At 45.2% G+C, this 21,432-nt stretch overlaps 1 protein-coding gene across 1 annotated transcript in view; it reads left to right on the top strand.

Moving 5' to 3' along the window:
- HECW1 (HECT, C2 and WW domain containing E3 ubiquitin protein ligase 1) overlaps positions 1–21,432 on the top strand; it is a 301,389-nt gene that overhangs the window by 177,827 nt on the left and 102,130 nt on the right. The window contains 1 exon segment of the mRNA XM_048510455.1: positions 3,632–3,801. Coding sequence (XP_048366412.1) covers positions 3,632–3,801 — 170 coding nt within the window.

Raw genomic sequence — 21,432 nt, 5'->3', positions numbered from 1 at the left:
GCAGTGGCAAACTACCTCTGCTTGTCTCTTGCCTTGAAAACCCTAAGTCAGCTGTGAATTGAGGGCACTTTCTACTTCAAGAGGAAGAAGGAAGAGGAGGAATTCGGTTTTATATCCCACCTTTCTCTCCTGTAAGGATACTCAAGGTGGCTTACAAACTCCTTTCTTTTCCTCTCCCCACAACAGACACCTTGTGAGGTGGGTGGGGCTGAGACAGTTCCAAAGATCTGTGGCTAGCCCAAGGTCACCCAGCAGAAGTGTAGGAGTGCGGAAACACATCTGGTTCACCAGATAAGCCTCTGCCACTCGGGTGGGGGAGTGGGGAACCAAACCTGGTTCTCCAGATTAGAATCCACCTGCTCTTAACCACTACGCCACGCTGGCTCCAATTGGACAGAGATAGGATGTACCCTACTATATACTTAGCTGATTTTGTTCTTTAAGTGAGATGGGGTATAGAGTGGCTAAGTAAGCTTCTGTGTTCCTGATTGGACCATTGTGCATACTGGATACCTTCAAACCGAAGCTGAGATTTACTGCAATTATCCCATAGCTGCCATTGCCTAATTTGGTACAGTCTTTATTATCTGTCAAGCAAATACGTTTGTCTCCAAATTCTACTGGAATGAATACAATTGCCTCCAAGAACGACCTTTCTCTCTCGTCTTGTTATGTGCTTCGTACACTTTTTGAGCGATTGAGATAATATTTAGGAATGTGCTTACTCTGCCTTCTGTTTCTTCCTGCTCCAGCGATCTGTTTCTGAAAAATTACCTGACATTTTCACACTGGTTGATATGCGCCACTCGTTGTGAAGAGTGCTATGATTTACGACCAAGCATAAATGATATATGGTATATTAATGTCATTCATCAATAGGTTTGGATTGTAAAATATACACACAGAATGATAGTTGCACTCTTGAATCCCTTCAGTTCACGTTCCCCAAGAACTGCCTTGGGAAAGTGCACTGAATTTGTTCATAATTTTTATTATTGATGAAAACTTCCAGGTCTACTAGAATTCTGTACCCCTGGGGAACCTGTTTTCAGACCTATTGATATTAAGGGAAATCATATTTTATTTACTTGCTTACATCTGTACTTTATGTATTTGTACCTTGCTTTTCTGCCAAATCAACTCCTAGATCATTATACAGTTAAAATTCATCATGGGATTCAATTAAATCAGGGTGCTGAGATGTACAGTTCTCCTTTTCCCCCCTAAAAGGAAACACAATCAACACTCAGAAGCTAAGATGTTTTTTTGGGGGGGGTGGTTGTTACACACCAGATGTCAGCTCATCATTTTCATTCCCACCAACATCTGCTTTCCAGTCTGTTGGACCCTATAACGTTTTGTCCGATGATAAGGCTTCCCTCTTGAAACAGCACTCCAACAATATGCAGTTGGAGTGAAATTAGCATCTGCGCTTGATCCGATTGATCTTTTCCGTCAACAGTAGAACTTCCCTCTGGCTAAGAAACCTTCCCCTGATTGAAGAGATTCCTCTGCTAGTAGAAGAGCATCTCCCATTGAGGTGGACGCTGACTTTAGCAGAGCACCAAATCCTGCCCACTGTAATTTTCGTGGAAATCACATAAACTGGCTGTTGCATACAAAGGGAGCAGAAGAAACTGGTCTGGAAATGTTGCTTTCTTTCCTACATTCTAGGGGAGGAACACTCAGATCCCCCATAATCTAGGTCTAGGCCAGTGGTGGCGAACCTTTGGGACTCCAGATGTTATGGACTACAATTCCCATCAGCCCCTGCCAGCATGGCCAATTGGCCATGCTGGTAGGGGCTGATGGGAATTGTAGTCCATAACATCTGGAGTGCCAAAGGTTCGCCACCACGGGTCTAGGCAGTGATTTGCTATGCCACCTCTGCCTTTAGTTCCCCAAGGATGGAGCATAACTTTGAACACTTCCCTTAGCCTTGACCTCGATGGCTTCAGCTAACCCAGTTTTGTCAGTTCTCCAAAGCTTAAGGAGGTCTTGCCCTGGTTGGTGCTTGTATGGGAGACCGCCAAGAAAGTCCAGGGTTACTGTGCAGAGGCAACCAATGGCAGACTACCTCTGCACAGGCAACTCTCACAGAATGTTGAAGTCAGGAGTTTCTAGTTATAAGCAGGACATTCTGACCATCTTTGGATCCTCCAGTTCATGGTGTGTTCCCATAGTAGGCCCTTTTCCCATCACCCATCATATATTTTAGCAGTTCTCCTTTTTACTCCTCACATACAGTTAAATCTCATTAAATTACTAGGACTTGTGAATAGGACTGATCTCCCCTTCCCACAAGAACTTAGTGGTCACCCATTGAAGTTGATTGGCAGTTAAATTCAGACGAAAAAGAGAAAATATTTCTTGAGCCAATGGCAGACCTACAGAATTTAATCACAATCTAGCCAAGTGTTTATTTTAACACAAGTAGGAAGGAGCCTGGAAATGTGCTTATAGAAATATAAAGAGACCCGTGTGACACACCCCTGAACTTCCAGTATATTGTTGAAAATGGCATGTCTATTTATGGGAACAGTGGTATCTCCCCACCTTCAACCTTTGTGTGCTGGTATCTTTTGGAAATTAGAGTCTTACCAGAAATTTTATGCCTGACCTTCTCCTCCTCCTCCTCCTTGTTAAATTCATCTACAGCCTACCTTTCGCATTGAGGCAGATTACAAAATACTGAAAAAAGTTCAGTCAGAAAACTGAGACTTTCAATAAACAGTGCAGGAGGGCTAGATTGCCAAGTGGGAAAAACAATACAAACAGAAAACTGTCCGAGCCATGTCCTAACACAGTGATGAAGAGGGTTCCAAGGTCCAAGACATTCTGTCAACAAGGGACATGCTATGAACAATAAGCACTTCAGTAAACTACAATACTATTCCTCTATAGGAAAGGACTTTTTGAGCTGTTCCTTTATACCTCCTCCATGCCACTCAGCCAATGATAGTTCCTCAGGCTGAGCTTTTTGATTGTAGGTGCTAGGTTGAGGGAGGGAAGAAAGCATGGGATAGTCTGATCTCCTCAGATTGCGGAAGCTAAGCAGGGACAGTAGTTGGAAGGGAGACCACCAAGGAAGGCTCTGCAGAGGAAATCATAGCAAACCACCTCTGCTTAATGTTTCGCCTTGAAAGCCGCTTGCTGGGGCCACCATTAGTCAACTGTGTCTTAATGGCACTTTACACACTCAGCAGTTTTGAGGTGATCTGGAAGCTAGGGGATCACAGACTATGATGGCAATTCAAGACCTTCAGAAGAGAACACGACGGCTCCACTCCCTTCCCTTGCTTGCATTCCTAGAGAGCTAACAGGAGAACTCTGTTGTTCACATTGTGAAAGGGGCCTTCTCTCTGTCCTAAAAAATGGTACATGACTCCTTGGAATGTGGGCATGTACACCCAGAAATCCCTGGACCCTAGTTTTGGGAGCATCAATTTGGCCAACACTGGAAATAAAACGATAGCCTGGAAGGACTTGTGATTCCAGTAGGGTTTCTCATATGTTCTTATACTAGGGAATCCCATTGTGGGAGATGTTGTGACTCATATGGTTTAGAAATATGTGTAATTTATTACTGCCAGTCCAGTGAATACTAATGAGGATGCTCAATCTTCTGCAGATTTCCAAGCTTTTGGCCTGAAGAAAGGCATGTTCTTCAATCCAGATCCTTATTTGAAGATCTCAATCCAGCCTGGAAAACATAGCATCTTCCCAGCTCTTCCTCACCATGGACAAGAGAAGAGGTCCAAGATCATGTATAATACTGTCAATCCCATCTGGCAACGAGAGGTGAGCCACTGGTTTAAGAAAATGTTGCTATATCCTACTTGTTTCTGAGTTGCATTAGGATAGGGGTCTGCAAACTATGACTTTCCAGATGTTCATGGACTACAATTCCCATCATCCCTGCCACTTGGCCATGCTGGCAGGGGCTGGTGGGAATTGTAGTCCATGGACATCTGGAGACCCATTGTTTGCAGACACCTGGGATAGAAACATACACTTATTGCCAGGGTTGGAAATGTTTTTGAAAACATTTATTTTCAATAGAAGGAAAGAGAGGGGGTCCTGGAAAGAGGAGAAATCTTATGGTTGCTGGCGCATACTGATCTCTCCCTCTTCCAGCCTCCAGGTATACATCTTCCAGCAATGTTTTAATGAGGGGCACAAGGGCTCAAGCCTCCAATTTGGACGCCCTTCCTCATTGACTGTTTCTGCACAGCACAGATAAGAGGCATTCAGGCAGGAAATAAAATGTTTCCTCCATGGAATTCTGCATGGTTTTTAGCCCAAAAAGTTTTATTTCCTGCCTGAAAATGCTTTATTAAGATCCTGTTTTTAGCCATCTTTTTTTTCTGAAACATTTTCAAAACATTTTCACTTGCTGGGCAAAGGTCTTTAAAACGTTTCCTGCCACTCTGTACAGTCCGTGGACTTCTTCCTCGGTGCCATTTTCTGAGCGTGCGCCATCATTTTGGGTGTTTTCATCTGGTTTTTTTATGTGCGGGGTATGTGTGTGTGATATCTTCAATGCTGCAAAAACACAACCCACGAAGAACCTCAACATGAGTCTTTGAAGCTTCGTAGCATCTGGTCTACTGATCTGTAAAATTAACCCAGGATGACCATAAAATGGTGGCCAGGAAGTGTTTCAAAGGGGAGAGTGCAGACAAAACCAGGGGGTTTCAGTGATTTGTGTGGAAAGGGCCATAGAATTCCTTCCATTCGGGCTTACTCAGTGGTGAGGGGCGTTCTGTACATGCTTACAGCCACTCTTCATACTTTCCATAGCTGATCCCTAAAAGGCGAAGAAGCCCAGGCTCAGATGATGTCCAGATCCCCAAGGTTAATTGTTATTTATATATTTGTATCCCACTTTTCTCACCAAGAGGACATGAAGTAACTCACAGCAGCAGCAAATAAATACACAAAAAATGCAAGATAAATGAAACCAACCAACAAAGAAAGAAAGAAAAATAGCATGCTGTTTCTGGAGCTGGTTCAGACTTCAAAACCGGCTCACCTAAAAGCTTGACTGCAAGCACTTGCTGAAGAGCTCATGCCTGTGTCCTCCGCCCTAGTCTTACAATATCCACAACAGGAAGGGGAAATGCTTAGCAAACGGGTACAGCCAGGCAAGATGGTTTTCAGGAAGGCAACAGGTGAGGAAGAATGCAACCTTATGACCGGATCTTGATTGATCAGGCTGCTGGGGGTGTTCTGTTTGATCCAGCAGAATGGGAATTTCTTGCCTCTCTTGTCCTGCTCTACCCTGAAATGCTTCCTGGGGGGCAGGAACACCAGGAGGGGAGGGGGGGTTGTGGGGTATGCAACAGAGCTGACAAGCCCCAATTCTGTTAGCAGAAATCTACTGTGGGATTCAGCACTACAGTGGAACCTTGGTAATCATAGCCTTCAGTTTTTGTCCGTTTCAGTTTTCACCGGTCGCCCCGGCCGTTTTTTTTGCCTCGGTTTTTGCCGGGGGCCTCTGTTTTCGGCTATGCTGTTTGTGTAAATTTACGCTTTTTGCATAAATTTGCTACGCCATTTGTGTAAATTTACGCTTTTTGCATAAATTTGCTACTCTGTTTGCATAGCGCATACGCAAATGGCGTAGCTTTGGTTTTCGCCGGTTTCAGTTTTTGCCATGTGTCACCAGACGGATTACTGGCGAAAACCGAGGTTCCACTGTATATCGCACCCCAGATTATTATGTTTAATTCAAATTAAAAGTTATGGGCAGACCTAAACTTACAGTGGGGGAAAACAAGAGCATTGCTGATTTCAAGCTTTTCAGGTTCACCCCTAGGTTCTTCTCTCAGTTACTGGGTGTGCAATTCACTACAATTTCAGGAAATGTCTTTCGAATACAAATGTAATCACTCTCTGTAGTCTCATCATTGTGGTTCCCTCTGTAAAGAGGACTGTTGCAGTCACGTGGGTTGCTTTCCCCAGGCATCAGGTGACCTAGACTTTGTATCTACCTATCCCTCCTGTCAGATTTTCATATTGGGAAAAGTTGCCTCATTGGACTTTGCATGCTGTTTGTATTGGAACGGTAATCAGTCCCCTGTTGCTTTATATTTGCTTATGCTCCATAGGTTGTATATTGCCGAAGAAAGCAAACTTGCAATGCACGGGAAAGCCTAATGGAAGGTTCAGAGATTCTTGGAACAGCAGTGACATAGTGATTAAGAGCAGGTGCACTCTAATCTAGAGAACCGGGTTTGATTCCCCGCTGTGCCGCTTGAGCTGTGAAGGTTTATCTGGGGAACTAGATTAGCCTATGCAGTCCAACACATGCCAGCTGGGTGACCTTGGGCTAGTTACAGGTCTATGGAGCTCTCTCGGCCCCACTCACCTCACAGGGTGTTTGTTGGGGGGGGGGGAGGAAAAGAAGATTGTAAGCCCCTTTGAGTCTCCTACAGGACCGAAAAGGGGGTGGGGGTATAAATCCAGACTCTTCTTCTTGTTGTTGTTTGGGGCCTTTCTGTTAAAACCTTGTAGCTTTTTCATGTACTAATTCTACCTTATTTTTCTCAACGTATTTTCTCAACCACACCTTTGCATAGCAAGTTCCAACCAAACACTTACTGATTAGTTCCCCACCCGGGGACATGACAGTTTATACCCCACTAAAACATTCCCTTCTCACTGGACACAGTGTGTAACAGACTTCCCTCTGTGATACACCTCTGAAGATGCCAGCCACAGATGCAGGTGGAACGTTAGGAACAAGATCCACCAGACCACGGCCACACAGCCCGGAAAGCCCACCACAACCTGGCCGTGAAAGCCTTCGACAATCCATTCAACATATTTTGTTTGCTGCTTTGCACAGATCAGAGTGTGCAGTGTGCAGTTCCTTCTCTGCTCACATTGCACTACTAATTGTGAGTTTTATGTGCAATATCCTTTTTTTAATTGCTTTTTATGAGATTTTGAAACTGGCTGTTTTGGGGACATTCTTACAATGCTAGTTCAGAACTGTTTTGTGGGACTGCGCAGACAGTAGCGCACTGTCTAGGTAGCTCAGTGGTTCCTTTCCCCTCTGTGTATATTGCATATCATGGTTCTGCCGCCCGGATGGCTGCTAGAACATGCCTGTTCTTTGTTCTGTGTTTCAATTTATTCAATTTATTACCGTCAAAGACAGTTTATTTTCCCCAGATAATAATTAAAAAGCCCCCTGCCCCCATCCAAGCTTCATTTGTTTGCTTTTGTAAAAGTTACACTGATATGACATATCCATGTATATGAGATAGACATGGCATTCCTGAGCTTCCATGATGATGATGAATTGCAGACAGGCCGTTATTCTGCAAATTGAAATGCCATTTTAAAAATCCAGCACAGAGCAGTTTCTCATTGAGACCAAGTAAAGTTTCATAATAATCAAGTTCTGGTCCAGCACAAATGGCTGCAAGATTGCAAAGGCACGAAATTGCTGGAAAAGACAATAAAGACAATAATGCTAGGAAACATTGAAGGCAGCTAGAAAAGACTCAGACCCAACATGAGATGGAGTGATTTAATAAAGAGAGCCAAGACTCTCAGTTTGCAAGGCCTGAACAAGGCTATTGACAGTAGGATGTTGTGGAGGTCATTAATTCATAGGATTGCCACAGGTCGGAAGCAATTTAGAAGAAGAAGAAGAGTTTGGATTTATATCCCCCCTTTCTCTCCTGCAGGAGACTCAAAGGGGCTTACAATCTCCTTGCCCTTCCCCCCTCACAACAAACACCCTGTGAGGTAGGTGGGGCTGAGAGAGCTCCGAGAAGCTGTGACTAGCCCAAGGTCACCCAGCTGGCGTGTGTGGGAGTGCCCAGGCCAATCTGAATTCCCCAGATAAGCCTCCCCAGCTCAAGCGGCAGAGCGGGGAATCAAACCCAGTTCCTCCAGATTAGATACACGAGCTCTTAACCTCCTACGCCACTGCTGCTCCTTATCGGTACTTACCACACACACACACACACACACACACACACACAATATTTATAAGGGAGGTTAGTGTATCAGGATAAGGGAACATGAACTGTAATAAATATGAGTATTATGAACAGTTAAAATTCTTGACTTGACAACACTGTCCATCACACTAAGGGTTATGCCAGATTTTCATAAACAAAAAAACAAACGTAAGAACAAACCGGGGTGTCTTGAAATCCTGTTTGCAGTTGCTTCTTTCTTAAAGTTGCACGTCTGGTGTCTTTAAAAAACAAAAGGTTCTACCTGGGAGAGTTTCTGCTAGTTGGTGGGCAATGGGATGATATCTTGTCTTTGAAAGTCTAATCAGATATAGTGATTCGATAATCTCATTGAAACTTAATCTGAATGTGAGCAGGAAACACTGACCACACGCTAGATGTGGCTAGATAGCATTGAACAAAGACCCTATCAGTGTTGGCTAAACAGTTTGGTCAGAAAGTCAAATCTAAGGCTCCTTCCGTACGGGCCAATAAACGTGGGCTAACGACAGTATAAAACCCGTTTGGGGAGGGAACTTTGCATGGATCCCACTCCTAATGCAAGTCTACCCCGTGTTCCCGCCCCCGCCCCGCCCCACCCGCCCCCGCATTTTTCAAGAATGGTATGATCTGCAATTTTTTTGTTTTAATGCACCTTGCATCCCCACTCAAGCGAATGGCGACTGGGAAGCACTTTCTGCAGCTGCACTTCTCTGTATTTTCCCAGGTCCTGCCTGGCAGCTGCGTAGCCCGCAGGGACAATGGGCGTTAGCATGGCTGTGGGAGTCCATGCCTGCATAGCTATGCAGCGGGGGGGGGAACCCCGCACCTTCGTGCGAAGGCGCAACGGCAACCCACATTGCTTCTGGTGGGCTCCGTTCGCTGCCTGCATGGAGACATGCAAATATGTCGACAGGGCAGCAGGTTGCTTTATGCCAACTGCAGCCCGCGGTACTTTTGCTGTGTGGAAGGGGCCTGAGCGATGAAACCCTTAATTCATAATGGGTGAGCATTTTTGCCCCATGTTGGAACCTTGTACACAGCTAACAAAATGGAGTGGTGGAGGGGCCACACTTTTCAAAGGGTGTGAAGTTTTTTTTTCATGAACCTCCTGTTTAAGTTTTCAGCTCCCGTTTTGTTCAGCTGTTCAGTAGGTTACAGTCTTGCATTTTTGAGGCAACTTGCAAATGGCTTAAGGCCCTGGCATCCGTGAGCAACCTTATTCTGCGCACTGCTGAGAATTCATTCTCATTTCCCACCGTGCTTTGCAATGGCTGTAGGAAACAAGAAAATCAGGTCAGCATTACAAGGCGGCCATGGCCCAATTTCTTTTTAAACTGAAAGACCAGTTAACTGACAGGCGGCTATTTCCCCAGAGCTTGTTGTCTAAGCCAGAAGTATACTGTAATGTGGTAAGTAAGAGCAGGGTAACGAGAAAGTAGATTTGGAACCTGCTGTGAAATTTTCATCATTGGCTGATGTGAAGCAGGCATGTCTAAATATCATACATATTGGGTGAAATGGATTTATAGGTCAACTTTCTTCATCAAATATCATTTGGGCTGGATAACTTTTATACCTGCGCTGCCTCCAGTCAAACTGGTTGTGTGAAGTCAAGTCCAAACAGTCAACCCAGAGGACAGAAATGTGGCTGCTACAATGGTGGTACAACAGCATAAGGAGAATACCTTCCAAAAGGGAGGGATTCCGCTGTTAAATTCTGACTGGAATGGCCTCATTCCAGTGTGTAATCCAGGGGTATCCAACTGAGCCATTGGGGGGAGACCTTATTAGTATAGAGCAGTGATTCTCAACCAGGGTTCCGTGGTACCCTGGGGTACCATGAGCACGTGCCAGGGGTACCATGAAAATGCTACCGCCTCCCCCCCCCCACCCGAATCAAATGGATTTTGAAGGGGGGGTTGGAAGCTTCATGGGCTCCCTTTAAACAACACTGAAAAACAGCATTGTTTTATTTGCCTAAATTTCGATGTGGATTGGGTAGATTTAAACGGAGCTCTCCTTTTAAATCCCCCCAATCCATGTCAAATTTAGGCAAACAAACAATGCCGCTGTCAATGCTGCTTTCCCTCCCCTCCCCCTGCTTGCCACTCCCCCCACCTACAGGCCAAAAACGGGGAAAAAACTAAAAAATGCAAAAAAAAAATCAAATGAACCTCAGGGGTACCCTGAGATATGAAGAGCGAGGTCAAGGGTACCACGATGTCGAAAAGGTTGGGAAACACTGGTATAGAGGCTTATTAATAGCATTAGCTATATTACTCAACAAATACCGCTTAAAAAACCCCAAGGATATTTCTGCATGTTACTGAGTATTTACCAAGCATGTGCTCAGGGTGGTATGTACTTAATTCAGGTTTTTTTCCAATATTTGGAACCCCAGTTAATAAAATGAAGGGCCAGTTTCAATTTAAGGCTATGACCTTTTGTGCTGCTGCCAGAAAGCTGTTGAACCTATAGTCTTGAGGTAATGTTTATAGGTTCATTTCCCTCCTGCTCCTCATGCCTATAGTTTAATTCCCTCACATTAGGGTTGTGTCTGCATGGGCAGTGGGTTGCTATATGATCCGACTTTGTGTGGGCTGTCACACAAGGTCCACACTGTTCAACAATCCTGTGTGGGTGAGAACTTTTTGATTGTACTATTACCTCTAAATTGGACCTTGGTTTTTGCACACAGAGTGAATTAAATAGATTTTCAGATTTCTTTCATTTGGTGTGGTCTCTTCCTTATCAACATCTAGTTTCTCTTAAGATATTGGAATGATGTAGGGGAAACTGTGAAGGGGGTGGGTTTGCTGGGCTGTTCAAGAAAGCTGTGAGAATGGACAACAATTGACAAAGTCAGCCTTGGACAAGTTAAATGGTTCTCAGTGCCTGTTTGACTTCTGCCTCTTTCCTCCCACTGAAAAAGACTAGAAGCTCTTGCAGTTTTTGAAAAGGAAAACTGAGGCCCCTCCTGCACATGCAGAATAATACATTTTCAATCTACTTTCACAATTGTTTGGAAGTGGCTTTTGCTATTTCCCACAGTAAAATCCAGCTGAAAAGTGCATTGAAAGCGGATTGAAAGTACATGTGCGGAAGGGGCCTGAGAGATTATACGAATGCTAAATTTATAGTCAGACACTAAATTATCTGATGGCAAAAGAACCATTATCCACAATCATGAATCAGAGACTCCTACATTAAAAAAAAAACCAAAAAAGAAAACGGAACACTATCTGTTGCAAAGGAAACAAAACGTGAGACAGCAAAAATAACATTTTGGATGACAGAGTAGCTTCTTCTTCAGCCTGTCATATTTCCCTTTGCAGCGGCATCAGATTCTCTGAGTTGACTTTTTTTGCTCGTTCAATTTATTTCCTTATCAGTGCATTCTCTACCCCTGGGGGAATAGGTTCCATGGGAGCATTAAAAATTGGCTGGTGCTTTCATTGTGCTTAAGAGAATCTAAAGTGCTGTCTTTCAAATGAGATGCATGACATGGGCCTTGGCGATTTATGGTTTCTTGAACCCTAAGCTGTTTGTACTCACTAAATTACTATGCCTGTATCTACTATCTTATAATTGGTAGAGGAGTGTTTGCCCACCCGTGTCTTCATTTCCCATTCTGTTAACAGCCATTTTATTATCCCTCTGATGCAGAAGGGTAAATTATTTTTTCACCCTTCAGAGGTTAGATGCAAGTGCAGCTGTTGAGCATATACAAATGAAACGTGTGCTGGGTGAGATAAAATTTAAAAGGGCAACAGAAGCCTAGAATTCCATATTCCTACTATGCTGGTCACATTGGAATTACGAGTCTTCTGCTATAACGCATTCACCTTTTCAGAAGGTAGACAGTACAGTGACTATAATTATTCAGCAATGAGGGAAAAGGGCGAGTGTGCAAGAGAGTGAGTAACCCCCACATTTTACTGTTCTGTTCGTGTTGTTCTGTGTAAGCCCCACCCTCAAGCTGTGTGTGGCGATTGGTTGGAAGTAAGTCATCTCCACCATGGCTAACCTTTTATATAATAGGATAAGTGTTTCATTGTGTGTTAGTAGCTACTAATACTCCTTATTTCTGGATTATAGTGGGATAATGTTTTTGTTAAAATAATTGGCATTATGGGTTGTATGAGTTTAAAATTGTGGATATGAGCCGATAAAATTATGGGTATGCTCTTAGATACTACACTGCTCATGGAAGGAGTGCCAGCACGGTGTAGTGGTCAACAGCAGGTGGATTCTAACCTGGGGAACCAGGTTTGATTCCCCACTCCTTCACCTGAGTGACAGAGACTTGTCTGGTGAACCAGATGTGTTTCCGCACTCCTACATTCCTGCTGGGTGACCTTGGGCTAGTCACAGTTTCAGAACTCTCTCAGCCCCACCTCCCTCGCAAGGTGTCTGTTGTGGGGAGAGGAAGGCCAAGTGAGTTCCCTTCATTGTTTACAGCCATGCACTCAACGCTTGGGGAGAAGTACATATGGAAAGGGGGGCTTACTGTTCCAGACGGGAGTGACTTGAGGACCAGGGATCTGAGCAAGAGGGGATGAGGTTGGATCATTACAGAAAATGTAGACATCAGCTGCCTCTTCCACACAGTAGCCACAGCATTGTGATCCCTGCATGCCCATGGAGGAGTAAATGAGGGCACATTCAAGATTGATGACAGTCTTTTCCATGAGCCACAGTGGAGGACTGGATCATGCTTCATACACGAGTCTTTGCATGTGATTCAACTGTAGAGGTTTAATCATTCATATCACTCTGCTTATTTCAGCACCCAGGAATTTCAACCATTGTGCAGGTGGCTGTGTATGCACACAATTTCTGTGCCGCATCCCCGTAAATGACCCAGAAAGTTTCTTTGCTCTGCGCTAATCAGTTTAACTTACCAATGTAAGCAGAAGGACCCTTCAAAATCCACTATAGTCAATGGACATAGATATAACCCTGTTTAGGACTGCACTCTCCTAGGTTGCCTGATGCAAATGGAAAGAGGAAAATAGTTGTGTTGATGCTTCCGCCCTCTTTCTTAATGTGTTTCCAGCCTATCGTGCAGCATCAGATGATTGGCCTCAGGCACTTGGTGTAACACATACCTGCAGAATCTGATTTAGTAATTCAGTAGCAGGTGAGAAGAAATCTGAGAGGCAAACACACCAGTTCACTGAAATCATACTGACTTCAGACTTTGTGAGTAGAAATGACACAGTTCTGAGCACTTGTATAGAAACCAGTGGATAGATCCTAGATTGCAAATGAGGAGAACCTGTTCAGAAACATATCAGCAACAAAACAAGACGTGTTTTGGAAACATTTCCAAAACCAAAGGTAGGGGGAAACAATTTGCAACTCCACAGGGGAAAATATTTTATTTCCAGCCTGAAAGCGTCTTAAGTGACATATGCAGAAAAGGCCTATATATGGACCTGGCTTAATCATAAGCGTAGTTAACCGTCTTCCCTGCCATACCTGTTCCCTGTTGGCCTGATAGCCCAGCCAGCTGGGCCTAAATGCTGGTGGCAGCTCTGGCCACTCCTTGAAGGGCAAAACGAAACAAAAGAGTATAGTGGTGAGATAGTAACTTACAATAAACACCAGGACACTATATCTAGGGTGCATATTGTTGCAACCTAAGTATAGCATCCTGGTGTTTGTTTTAAGCTCCTTGAAGGGACCACTTGGTGCTATGTGGGGCTGTGCTTTGCCTGGCCTTGCAATGTCATCCCTCTAGTCTTCAGGGTGGCTGTCGATAGCCTCGAAATTGTTGGATGTAGCAATGTACAGTGTGCAAAGGAACTGAGAAGAAGCCCGAGCAGGGGGCAGGCAAGTGATCAGCTAGAGAGCCAGCGTAGTGTAGTGGTTAAGAGCAGGTGCACTCTAATCTGGAGAACTGGGTTTGATTCCCCGCTTTGCCACTTGAGCTGTGGAGGCTTATCTGGGGAACCAGATTAGCTTGTGCACTCCAACACTTGCCAGCTGGGTGACCTTGGGCTAGTCACAGTTGTTTGGAGCTCTCTCAGCCCCACCCACCTCACAGGGTATTTGTTGTGAGTGGGGAAGGGAAAAGTGTTTGTCTCCTTACAGAAGAGAAAAGGGGGATCTAAATCCAACTCTTCTTCTTCTTCTAGAGAGGACTGTAAAGTTAGGGACCACTCTGTCCTTTTGTGTCACCTCTTGTCTGTCCGTAGACTGATACTCTCAGTTCTAATATCTTCTTCTGAGAAGTTAGTTGCAGAGACATTTCCTAGCTAGCGGGACAGCAGCGTGCCATCTTTCCCTCTTTCCTATCCTGAATGTAATTCCCAATAAACATTTATTTTACCCTTTTATTCAGTGTGTTCGCCGCTTCTCTGTGCGGTAAACTCCAACAAAAGCTGAGGCCTAGGTTGAAGTCTTTACGTTCGGCGCAAGGAATAGGCGGACGCGGCGATATCATCCGGTGGAGAGAAGCCAGCGGCTCATCTGCCGAGCTCTGGTCCCTGGCACCTTTTATTAGGGTTTTCAGGAAGGCGGGAGAGTGGGAGAATATTGTACAGTACATGACTCATAGGGGCTGCGTTCGTGAGGGAGGAAACGTTCCTGTCTGGGCCTAATCCATACCTGGGGGTATGTACCTTTTGTCCCTTTGTCCAGGGCATCTTGTGACCGTGAGTCATGGGGGTCTTGTGACAGGTGAGCTCACTTGCCCAGAGGGCAACAGATGGCGCAGGCATTCCTGTGCTCTTTCTGAGGCTCTGCTGGGTTCGCTGGCTCACCCCTACATAGGTCATGGTCACCTGCTGCATCATTGGTAAGTCTGGGAGAAAGTCCAGCCCCAGGTAGTGAGCTCTGGAGCAAAGCCCAAACAGATTTGTATCTCCCTGGATTTTCAGAACTTTAAGGAAGTTCTGCATAAAGTTTGAAAAGTATAACCTCTATTCCCTGAAAGTTGGAAGATGAAGTAGTTTATTGTACAAAAGTGATTCTTCAGCAAGGACCTAGAGTTTGGTGGTTGAAAAAAAATAATGAATCGTCGCCTTGGGTTCCAATTCGTGAGGAGTCAGCAGAAGGGGGGAAAATGGATCCCCGCAGCTTCTAATTGCCTTGAACTTCAGTGTTTACTTCTGTACGTTCCACAACAGCCCTCCCTGGTCAATTTCCATCCATCACAACAAGATCCAGCCGGAGTGTAAGAGTCAGCTCTTCCTTTTGTTAGCAAGCACTGTCTCTATAAATAGACTGCTCAAGCTGGATTTAGTTCCTAATGCAGGCATTTTGGATGTGGTCCCAGGATTTCTCTCTTCCCTCCGGTCAGTTTCCCTCTGAGTGTTGAGGCTTTGGGCATCGTTTTGAAGCAGAACGTGACTGAACTGTTGTTTCTGTCATGTCAAAAGTGGACCAGATCAAGTAGGTTCCTTAAGGATAGCGGACGAGGGAGGCTTCACGGTTATAGCTGGGCGAACCTTGTTCCCTGTTTATTTCACTTCTCCTGTGTGATAAAAGGAGTTGCCATTCATTCCAATAGTAAGATTCCACCGAAAAATTTTAATAACAGGTTCCCATGGTGGTGGGATTCAAACAGTGGCGTAGCGCCAATGGGGCTGGGCAGGGCACGAAGGGGGCGTAGCCGGGCATTCTGGGGGAGGGGCATTCCTGGGTGGGGCTGTTCCCTTTTACTTGGCTATTACTGTAGCCATTTTTGTTAAGGGCAAAAGCTATCGGCTGCAGAGAAGAGACAAGTTTGGGATTGTCTGCCAATTCCCATCTCGCTCTGAAATGAAGGTAAGTGTGTGGGGGTGGGCACTGTGGGGTGGGAGGTAGGGGTAGGGTGGAGTGCCATGGGGGAGGGGGTCTCAGGGGGGCCTGGGGGGCAATTTTGCATTTCCCGCTTGGCGAGATTTGTTGTACCCAGGGACAGAGATTACCCCCTTGTCCCTAGTGGAGTTAATCATTAACAATCGGTTCTCCGAACTGAGGAAAATTTTAATAACGGGTTCTACCGAATAGGTGCAAATAGGCTGCATCCCACCTCTGATTCCACCCCACCCCAAGGGATTCTGTGTTCCTCAGTGAGGAAATGATTTAAGAGTAAGCTAATAGGCCAGTTTATAGGATATGCTTCCAGGTTGTTTTTTTAAACTATAAAATGAATACTGTCAGTCATGAGCAGCAGTGGCGTAGGAGGTTAAGAGCTCACGTATCTAATCTGGAGGAACCGGGTTTGATTCCCAGCTCTGCCGCCTGAGCTGTGGAGGCTTATCTGGGGAATTCAGATTAGCCTGTACACTCCCACACATACCAGCTGGGTGACCTTGGGCTAGTCACAGCTTCTCGGAGCTCTCTCAGCCCCACCTACCTCACAGGGTGTTTGTTGTGAGGGGGGAAGGGCAAGGAGATTGTAAGCCCCTCTGAGTCTCCTGCAGGAGAGAAAGAGGGGATATAAATCCAAACTCTTCTTCTTCTTCTTCTGCATTCTAACATGTATTGAAATCTGAGTTCTGCCTGGGGCTGCCAAAGATACCTGGAGGAGAGGAGAACGGAGAAGCAATTTCTAGTCACCACTGTTGGACAAATAAGCATGCCTACACTGAGAGGTAACCAAGAAAAGGGAGCCAAAAGGGTTGAGGTAATGGCTTGTGTTAAAGATATTGCAGAGGATCCCTTTAATTACACGAAGGGACATTACTAACGCTTTTCAGACAGTCCTGCTTGGGCAGGTCAATGTGTGCCGACTGCTCTCACAGTGTGCTGTTGGCAGGCAGGGCGTGGTCAGGTCCGGCCTTGCGGGGCCAAACGGTCAGCAGGCAAAGCGCAGTCAGATAACAATCCAGTGGGTCAAGGCAGGCGGCAGGCAAGGCATAGTCAGATAACAGTCTGCAGGTCATGGTACAGGAGAACCAACAAGCAGACTGGGGATCAGTGATGAACCAGGCATGCTGCAGTGACAGGTAACACACTTGTTGCACCCTGGCAGAAGCAAGCTCACAGCAAGGCTTATATAGAGAGCCTTGTCCAAGGGGTTGGGATTCTGCAAGGAGTTAATCCTCATCAGACACAGATACTTCTATCTTCCCATATCTTGCTGCAATATGAGCACTCCTCCTTTGCTTCTGCCTCCTGTGCACAGCTGACTCATTACTGGGTTCCCTAGGAGGATCTGCAGGCTCCTCCACCTGCTTGTCATCAGGCAGGGAAGGGCTGGGAGCTGGCTCTGCTGCCTGGTCTTCCTCAGAAGCAACCAACTCTGACTACACCATGTTGTCAGATCCTGCATCAGAGATCTCTGTGTCCTAGTAAGTACCCAGGGTCTGACTCATGACACATAGTTACTTAATGGCAGACAAAATCCAAAATGGATTCTATTGTGCTGCAGCTTCTTCTGTTCTATTCATTTCTGAAGGACCTTCAAATATGCCAGGTCCTAGGGGGGTTATTCTAGGTATCAGAACTGGTGATTTTATGTAGTGAGGATAATGTCATCCTCCAAGCTGGGAAATGGACTGCCTAATGTATTTTTTATCTCGCCTCCTCCTCCGTGTCGCTCAGGGTGACACACAGGGTTCACCATCCCCACTTTCATCTTCACAAGAACCCTGTGAGGTAGGCTAGGTTGAGAGAAAGAAAGAAAAAGCAATGGACCCATTGTCATCCAGGGAGCATCATTGCAAAGTGTGGATTTCAACTCTGCTTTCCCTAGTCCAGGGGTGGCCAACCTATGGTGCGCCAGATGTTCATGGACTAAAAATCCCATCAGCCCCTGCCAGCATGGCCTGATGGGAATTGTAGTCCATGAACATCTGAAGCACCATAGGTTGGCCATCCTTACCTTACTCTAATGCCGTGGTGGCGAACCTTTGGCGCTCCAGATGTTATGGACTTCAATTCCCATCAGCCCCTTCCAGCATGGCCAATTGGAGTGCCAAAGGTTCACCACCACTGCTCTAATGCTTTCTAACCACCACCCCAGCTTCTACTCTGACCTCTGAGAATGCAACAATTGGCCATTCCTGACTCATTCCATAGCTTTATCCTGAGCATAAATGTGCGTGAGCTCATATCGTAACATTCATGCGTGCAAAGTGTTAAAAAATCTACTGCTTAAAATATAGTTTAAACAGCGGGTGAGAACGGAAATAAAAGGATGTTGCAGCTGGACCAATCTGTGACTCACAGGCAATGAAACAGAAGAATTCTGATGTTTCTTTCATGAAGTCAGGGCTATTTATTTTATTTTTTTAAAAAGAAAGACTATGTCATAATCAAGCACACGACATACATACACAGAGCTCTTGATATGAATTATTCACTACAATAACTCTGCGTGCACTCAAGGGTACCATATAATTCTTAATTGCATTCTTTTTTTTTTAATTCGCAGATAGGCAGCCTGTCTTAGCTGTAGCAGAGGGAAAGAAAGACTGGACATATCTGATTGGAATTGTCAAACAATAGGCAAACAGAAAAGAACTGTAATTTATTTCAGGGTGTTGAGTTAACTAGCCATTCAGAGCAAGTAGAATGAGAGTTTGGGGGCACATCTGCTGCTTTGGGAAGAATGAAAGGAATGGATTTTAGGTCTAACAGAATTAGCCTGGGCAGCGGCGTAGCGCCAAGGGGGCGGGGTGGGGCATCTTGCACCGGGCGCTCGCTGGTACAGGGGCGTTCCGGGGGCGTGGCCAGGGCACTGTTTCCCCTCACTACAGCTCTGAGGCTGGGAAGGTTTTATTTACTTCATTTACACCCTGCCTTTCTCCCCAGTAGGGACTGAAGGCAGTTTACATCCTTCTCCTCCACTTTATCCTCACCACAATCCTGTGAGGTAAGTTAGGCTGAGACGTTGTGATGGGCACAAGATCATTCAGAAAGCTTTTATGGTAGAACGGGGATTCAAACCTGGTTCTAACCAATATTCTAACCATTGTACAATACTGCCTCTATGGGAAAAGAAGCAGCCTGAGGGATGGAGGGCCTTTTGCAGGAGAGAATAGGCAGGCGTGGGAAAGATTGCCCCCGCTCCTAGCCAGTGCATTCATATTAAATAGCAACTGCACCCTTTACCTACATTGTTATAGCGGTACAATGTATAGTTCCACCCTTGGCAGCATAACCCCACTCAAAAGGCAAGATATCGCTTCATATCGTTGAGGTTGCTTTTCATTGCTTTTGCATTTTTAGGGGAAAACCAGTCATGGATCCCTCCCCCCTCCCCTCCCCTCCTCTCAGGGATACACAACCAGTTTTTCCCTAAAAACGCAAAAGCAACAAAAAGCAGCTTCAACAATATCAATGTAAGCAATATTGATATTACCTTTAGAGGGCTTGAAAGAAACAAAACAGGCAACCTTCATCTTGCCTTTTGACTGCAGCAACCCAAAAGGAGAGAAACCCCACAGCGAGAGGGAAACCTTGCTTTTTTCCCTGCTCTCGCAAACTGTGGGGCCCCCAGGATCTGGTTAGCTTTAAAAGGGGCTTGGACAGATTTAGGTGGAGAAGTCGATCTATCTTGATCCTCCTTGATCTGAGATTGCAAATGCCTTAGTAGACCAGGTGCTCGGGAGCAGCAGTAGCAGGCCATTGCTTCCACATCCTGCATGTGAGCTCCCAAAGGCATCTGGTGGACCACTGCGAGTAGCAGAGTGCTGGACTAGATGGACTCTGGTCTGATCCAGCAGGCTCTTCCTTGTGTTCTTATGATCTCTGGCTATGCAACTCTAATGGGGTCAGAAGAAGAATCTGTGCCCTCCAGGAACCATACACTCACTGCGAGGCAGAACACCAGGGTATAATAAGCCTTTGTTTTCAGGGTGGTTTGCCAATGCCTTCTCCAGTCGTCTGTCTTTTGCCCTTAGCAAGATGGGTACTCATTTTACCATTCTCGGAAGGATGGGAGGTAGAGTCAACCTTGAGCCGGCTACCTGAAACCCGTCAGGATTGAACTCAGTCGTGAGCAGAGCTTTTGACAGCATCTTTCACTCTTCTATGACTATCATATAGCCAAGTATCTAATTCCGTGGTATTTATTTGTATGTCGGATTCTGTCTGCGGGTGGCTTTTCCAACTTTTGCATTTTTTATTTTTCACACTAATGAAGTTTTGACAGTCAACTGAAATATGAATCATTTGTTAACCGGCGCCGTAGTAGTTGTCCTTAAGAAATAGTAAGCCTTTTTCATCTATACTAATCCTGTGAATGGGAATAAATGATTTAAAACCCTCAGAATTCTTTATGCTGTCTGCTTTGGCAAGCCAGTTCAGTCGATCCCCGTGCTGCCAGCAACATGAAGAAACTGAGGATTGTATAAATTGTTGGCGTTTGTTTGAATTTAATTTCTTTGCTTCTGCATATATCTTTCTGAAGAAAGAAGAAAAAATTGGAATTGATATCTAGCTGTTCGGTGTAAATCATTGGGAAGTATACACATGCAAGTAGTGACTTACTCCCAGCTTTAATGTCAGTCAAATCTCTTCTTATAAATAGGTCGCGAGTGACAATGTGACTCGTACAGTGGCAATAGTAGAAAGCATATGTTTTAGGATTCTTTCCAAGTGGTTTTGCATCGCCTTCGTTACTGCGACTGCTCAAGTTTGGGGTTCCAACTTGTGGCTTTGTGGTTTGTGGCTTTCTGTCACAGGGTTCAAAAAATAAGACAAAAGAAATGAGACGTGAGGGCTTCTTAGGAGGAGGTTTCAGTAGCCACGCTGCTCTTGAGGCACTGGATAGTAAGCCAGAGGCCTGTAAGGTTTCAGTTACATCTCCTGAAAGTCTAAATTGCTGGGAGGATGTGACTCCTGTGAACTTTTAGGAGGAAGACAGACAGGAGTGGAGGGTTTAACTAGAAGGGAAGCCCAGCCCTGTTTTTTCATTTCCTTGAGGTTTCTTTTGTTGCTAATTGTTAGAGCAACTCTGTAAGTTTGCTCCGTTATATGCTAATAAACCAAAAAAGAAGTTTTTCTATGAGTATAGTGTAAGCAATAAGCAATTCAAGTAGAAGGGACTATCGGAGCCTCTTCCCTTATTTTGAGTAGCAAAAACGGAGAGGGATTTGAAATACACTCAGTGGAGCATGTTTTGTATAAGGGGCAAACAAGAGTATACAATTCTGTTCTTATTACAAACTGCAGATTTCCAGTTGAATGTGCAGGTGGACGAACCAGGTGGTGAAACCCTCGATACTTAAAAGTATGAATGAAATTACTGCAGGTGCACTGGAAGAATACTCCCAGGGCTCTGCTGCACCATTTTTTTTCCAGCTGAGAGCCAGAATCAAGCATGGGAGGCAGGCAGCTCCAAAATTTAGGAGCTGCAGGGACAGCTGTTGAATAGCAAGGAGTTGAGGGCATGGCTGATGAGAATGCCAACTAAGAAAGGATCTGGAAACTACACCCCTGAGAGACTACCTATAGAGTGCATGCACAACCAGACTAGGATGTGCAGATACAGGCTTTGACGCATCTC

Source organism: Sphaerodactylus townsendi, linkage group LG11 (assembly GCF_021028975.2).
Source record: "Sphaerodactylus townsendi isolate TG3544 linkage group LG11, MPM_Stown_v2.3, whole genome shotgun sequence".
NCBI lineage: Eukaryota > Metazoa > Chordata > Lepidosauria > Squamata > Sphaerodactylidae > Sphaerodactylus > Sphaerodactylus townsendi.
The sequence above is the reverse complement of the archived record's forward strand: the minus strand, read 5'-3'. Positions and strand labels throughout refer to the sequence as shown.